This window comes from Poecile atricapillus, chromosome 2, assembly GCF_030490865.1.
Source record: "Poecile atricapillus isolate bPoeAtr1 chromosome 2, bPoeAtr1.hap1, whole genome shotgun sequence".
In the NCBI taxonomy this organism is placed as follows: Eukaryota; Metazoa; Chordata; class Aves; order Passeriformes; family Paridae; genus Poecile; species Poecile atricapillus.
Window position 1 is genome coordinate 41,833,937 of NC_081250.1, and position 5,670 is coordinate 41,839,606.

Here is a 5,670-nt window from a genome sequence, read left to right on the forward strand (position 1 = left end):
AGATGGAGCTTTTATTTAATAAGAAACAAAATGATTGAAAAAAGAAGGATGCTACTTTTTTTATTGTAATAAGATTTTACATCATCATCTGCAGTTTTTTGGTGTTGCAGATTAAATTTGCATTAGACAGTGCTCACCAAGAGCCCTCTGCTGAAAGGCTTAGATTTACTGCCTGGATGAATGCTCAGCAGGGCTTACCCATGCCAGTGATGCCACATAAGCCAGGAACAACTGTAGAATCATAAAATAGTTTTAGGCTGAAAGGGACTTCTTGGAGGTCATCTGGTCCAACTCTCTCCACTCCTACAGCAGGGCTAATTCATATCAGGCTACCAGGGCCTTGTCCACTTGAATTTGAGTATTTCCAAATATGGCTATTCCACAATGCCTGTGTGCATGTTTGATTACTCACACTGTGTTGTTGGGTTTTTTTTCCCTAATATCTTATTGAAATTTCCTGTCCTATAACTTGTGTTTGTTCCTTCTTGTCCTATCATTGCTCACCTCTTAGAAAAGTGGTGTTAGTCTTACCTGCAGTCACAGCTTTACTGGATTCAGTTACCAGCACAAAACATTCTGGTATTGTCATTAATTCCGTATTTAATATTGCCTGTTTGGAACAGCATGCAGTGATTAACAGGAACTTAAGCGCTGGTGCTGAATTAGACTTTATCAGTAGAAGTGAAATAAATCTAGCCTTCTATGGAAGGCTTATTCTGTTACCAATTTCTGACAAAGTAGTAATATGACAGTGCGGTTGCTGTCACTGAGGAATACCTTTATTCATCAGTAGAGGACTCTGGAATTGGTAAGCTAATCAGCAGTGCTGTTTGAGAACATGCCTGGGCCTGCATTTGAATCCAAGCTTTCTCTGCAAGCAAACAGATGCACTGTGAGCCATACAGGTGGGCTGTAGGCAGTATCTGGAACACAGCAGCAGGGCAGCAGTGTTAGCTTGAGCTCACATTGTCCCACAGACAATTCCTCAGCCTCTAAAAGTACCAAGTATGTAGATTGGTGGCAGTCCAATCTGTAAGATCCGTACTGAGGCAGTATAATGAGGAATTTATTAAAAAAAGTTGAAACATGTCATGTTTTGTCTGCTCAAGCCTATATTTCTATGCATAGTATAAGCTTATTTTTACACAGTGTTGACTGCAATGGCCATGCAAGTACAAGGAGGTGAGAGTGTGCCATTTTAGTCAGCTTGCTATTTTCCTTTTCCCCCAAGTCCTATAACTGTTTTTTTTTCCCTTAGAAATTACAGTGTTCTCGATTGTATTTATTTCCTAACCTATTTTTCCCCTCTCTCTCTCTACAGTTCTTTGCCTTCGTGGTTACCTCCTGCTATGCTGGAAATACGTATTTTAGCTTTATATCTTGGCGATCACGAACTTTGCAGTAAATACTTTGCTAAAGTGAATTCTGTAGTGTAAAGCACCTTGAGGATTATTCACTTTTGATAAAAGCTTGGAAGAGGGATGAGGTATTTTTGAACATTTCTGTTAGACTTGACACTATATAAACTGAGATCAAATTATTATTTATAATAATGCCATCTTTAGAGACATTTAACCCTGACTTTGTACTATATAATAAAATTTCATACTGCTTCTTTTAAAATTAACATGGTATTTTTCTAGATGTTGTTTAGTTGTTATTACTAAACTTTAATAAATCTTATTCAATGTGCCACATTTGTAAATGTAACTTTTCAAATGTTACAGGTATACTTTTGATACTGAATGCTACCAAAACTAAGATTGATATTGTATAATTATTGTGTGAAAAGTGACGTTGTGCAGAAAAAACAACTGAAAGTTAAAGAAAATAATAAATAAATGATCCAACTGTACTTGTTTTGTAAACTGGGAGTAGAAGGTTGCTTTTTTAATTTCTTTTTCAGAGTTTAATATATGCTACCAACAATTCTGATGATCCTGTCAGTGCTAAATCTAACAGCTTCTCACATTGCAAGGTGGCTTTTGGAACCTGTTCCTGTAGGTCTGAAGCTCAGGTCCAAAGCTGAAGAAATCTTGTGCCTGGAACACATTATCTTTACAGGTTTTTCAGATGCAACTGGCTCCAAAGCATGAGCCCAGACAGCACCCCCTTGGTGCTTAACCTTACTGAGGGTGTCACAAATCTCCGGCTAAAGGTAACACTTCTTGTTTCTCAGCAGACTGTGCTTGTTTGGGTTTTCTTCTCCTCAGAATCTTTAATCTCTCTTAGTAAAATCTGGGCTTTTAAATCCTATTAAATGATATATAGATTAAAGCCACAGAAGAATTGTCAGGACACCAGTGCTACAAGCAAGGAATTTCCTCCCTCCTTTACTGTCTACTGGCATCACCTCTAACTTGTTAGTTTAACAAATGAAGCCGGTATTCCTATTTAAATAACTTTGAATCAAGCAGAAGTATGACAGGATATGACTTTCAAAGCAGATACCTTTGAAAATTACTTTCAAATACAAATTACCTAAGGATTTTTTTTTCCAGGAACTACATGGTAAGTGAAAGCTTGTGATTGTTTTATGATGTTATTTAAAGTTTTCCTCATTTAAAACTACTGGTGAAGCTTTTATTCTTGGATTAAGAAGATTTGAACTCCTTTCTAGTCTTCAAAAGCTTATTTGGTTAATAATATATGGTAGTAGAGAAACCTTACTGCTTAAAAAAACCCTTCTTTATCTCTCCTTGTAACTAAATGGTGTGTGATTACTTACATATGTGCCTTGCAGAAGATTTATCAGCAGACAGCTAATTCCCTTCTCGATCACAAGGTTTTCTTCTTGATTATCTGTCAGTCATAAGATTTCAGTGTAAGGGAAGCCAAGATATTATTTAAAAACCTATACTTGTCTGCAAATTGCATTTGGCCTACACAACATAGGTCAGACTTTCTGCTGCTTGCTAAATTTTTCCAGTTGTGAGAAGGAAGAATGGCTACCAACTCTGCATTTTATCTCCACAGATAAAATGTGTCATTAAAATCCTGTATGCTCTTTTCCATCGCTGGGGAAAAAAAAAAAAAAAAAAAGAATCAAAGGCATTGAAATGATCCAAGTGCCAACTGATATAGTGTGACTAGAAATATAGCTGGAATTAAAATTTCATCAGAGATTTCTTATCAGTAAAAAAGCTTCTGTGGTAATAGAAAGTCTTTCTTAATTGATAATTAATGTATCTATTTCAACTCCAAAGAATGTAACTATGTTTGCACAAACATTTCAAGATTTTGTAGTAAATGCAATGGTCCAGTCTAAACTCAAAACCCTCTGTCTCATTTGTGGGCAGAGGTAGTAAGAGGAGTAGAGCTAAGAGGAAGTTTAGTTTCATCCAGTTTACCTAAAACGGTCATGGCAACATGTCAGAGTAAGCCCTTTAATGTAAGATAAAAGCAGATAAGTAGTGATTCTGGCAAAATATCTGCATGCTCTCTGAAACTTCAGTGCTCATCCTCAAGGGAAAATCTGCAGAATGACTTCCAAAGACAAATCTGTGAGTTGAATCCTTAATTCTGAATTAAAAAAAAAAATACATACTAGGCAAAAATTTGCTTTGTACTTTGCCTTGCTTTTTTTTTTTCTTTTTTTTTTTTTTCTTCACAAACCATAACTTACCTGCCTTGCTCTTTCCTTTCAGGAAGAAAATTATCTTACTTCCCATGCTCTTTCTCATCTGTTTAATTTCTCATCTGTTGCCCAGATACCAACTGTCTTGTTTTTCAAATATTCTGAATATCTAGTTAAAACTAGGAGGAATCAGCACAAGCCGAGCATTCCTTTAGGAATTTGCTCCTCCAATTTCAGGCCTGAAGAAAGGCGTATGCACCCGAAAGGTTATCTTCCAGCTCACTAGTCTCAAATATTGATTTGCAAACTCTGAGTTAATGCGCTTGTATATTCTAATATTGATAAAGAAGGTAACCTAGCTGTGGTTTATCATATAACAATTAAAACAAGGCTTGTATCTGCTGTAGGTTAGTACTCGTAAGGTTGAAAGAAGCCTTAAAAGAACAACTGGTAAGTGATGAAGTCATTAATGAAATTCTTAATACAGATATTTAGAAGAATAAACAAACTGCTAATAAAGTTGCAAAATGAAAGTATTTGACTTATAAATAATTCGTGTCAGACAAACAGTCTGAAAAATCTAAGTCGCATATATAAGGGTACTTGGTGTCAACTTATGGCCATTAATTTTCATTTATTAAGGAGTTGTCAGTACCTCTTTTCATCATCATACACAATGTACTTAACAAGACAAAGTAAGTAGCATGAGAACTGTATTAAAAACTTCAAATGAAGTAGAGTTGATTGACTTTTCTCAGTGCTTAACAGAAGAATGGCTGTATTGCTGGGTAGAAAATCTGTCTGTTATTCTACTTGTATTAATTTATTTCTGTTTCGCTGGCCTGAACTCAGGTCAGCAGGGCCCCAGTCACACACACATTTTCAAAAGAAATAAAGAAGCTTAACCAGCGTGTAAAACCCCTGTATTTTCTAAATAGGAAGTGAAGAAGTTACTGGAACCTTCCTCCACAGGGCTTATAGAAACCTATAGCTATGCATGCTTCCGAAGAGGAACTGTAAGGAGAAGAGGAAAAAAAAAAGCAGCTGTTTAAAAGTGGAACAAATTTTATTTTTTTTCCTCAGCAGCTAGCATTTTACCCTTGTGGCGGTAGCCAGTGTTGTGGCTTTGATCCCTAACGACATGAGATAAAATGTGGTGGGACAGGGAATACCTCTCATTGCAATCACAGGATGGCTTAATTGAAGTCCAGAACTATATATGGCTTACTCTAGTAAGGACCATTGCCCACATTGGCAAACCCATTTTGCTCAATAAATTGCTTACACTGGGACCTTATGTGTGTTTGGGGTCATCTGAGCTTACACGTCTTCCCTCTCAGGACAATTTTAGCTGCTGAAGGAACTTAATACTAAATATGAACAGAATCTGCATCATAACTGCAGAACAAAGCAGCAGAAGACGGGGTTACTACTCCAGTGAGTACAAAAGTGGCACATGCCCAGCTCAGAGGCCCCGCTATTACCTCACTTGTCAGAATGCAGAACAAGTTATTTTTAAACTTGAGGAAATATATAGCTTCCTTTGCTGCGTTTCGTTCGTATCGCTGGATGATTTAATTCAAACCCCGGCCCTGAGACATCTGGACAGTCATTACAGTTTTACCTGTTGCTGCCCATTTAATGCAAATGGTTTTTATCTTTTATGAGGTCGAGAATCATGGGGGGGGGGGGGGGGGGGTAATGTTTGGCAAGAACGAGTGCCTTGTGGGAAGGCTCTGTTTGCAGCTGTACCTCCACAGCAAAGCTCGGGAGCGGGTCCCCTCCCAGCGCACCGCCGCCAAACTTGGACGCGCTGCGGGGTTTGTCACTGTCCCCGCCGAGCTCTCCCCGCTGGGGCGGCCGGCTCCTGTTCGGGCAGCCTCCCTCCGGCCTGTTTCCATGTAACCCAGCTGCGGCCGCCGCTCCCGGCTGTCCCGGACCCCGCTGTCCCGGCTGGGCGCGGCGGCGTCTCCCCCGCGGCAGGGAAAGCCCCGCGGCTCCCCCTCGGCCTCCCCCGCCCGGGGCCGCCGGGGCCGGGCTGCAGCCTGGGCGGGCGGGGAAGCGCCGCGCTCCGCCCGGCCCTGCCAGCCCCG

General features: G+C 39.6%; 1 protein-coding gene across 1 annotated transcript in view; it reads left to right on the forward strand.

Annotated features, from left to right (window-relative positions):
* The window catches only part of CMTM8 (CKLF like MARVEL transmembrane domain containing 8), a 35,225-nt gene extending 33,354 nt beyond the window's left edge, over window positions 1-1,871 (forward strand). Inside the window, exon 4 of the mRNA XM_058833523.1 lies at window positions 1,322-1,871. Within this exon, the coding sequence (XP_058689506.1) occupies window positions 1,322-1,405 (84 nt within the window). The 3' untranslated portion in view covers window positions 1,406-1,871. The remainder of the gene's footprint in view (window positions 1-1,321) is intronic.
* The last annotated feature ends 3,799 nt before the right edge of the window (window positions 1,872-5,670 follow it).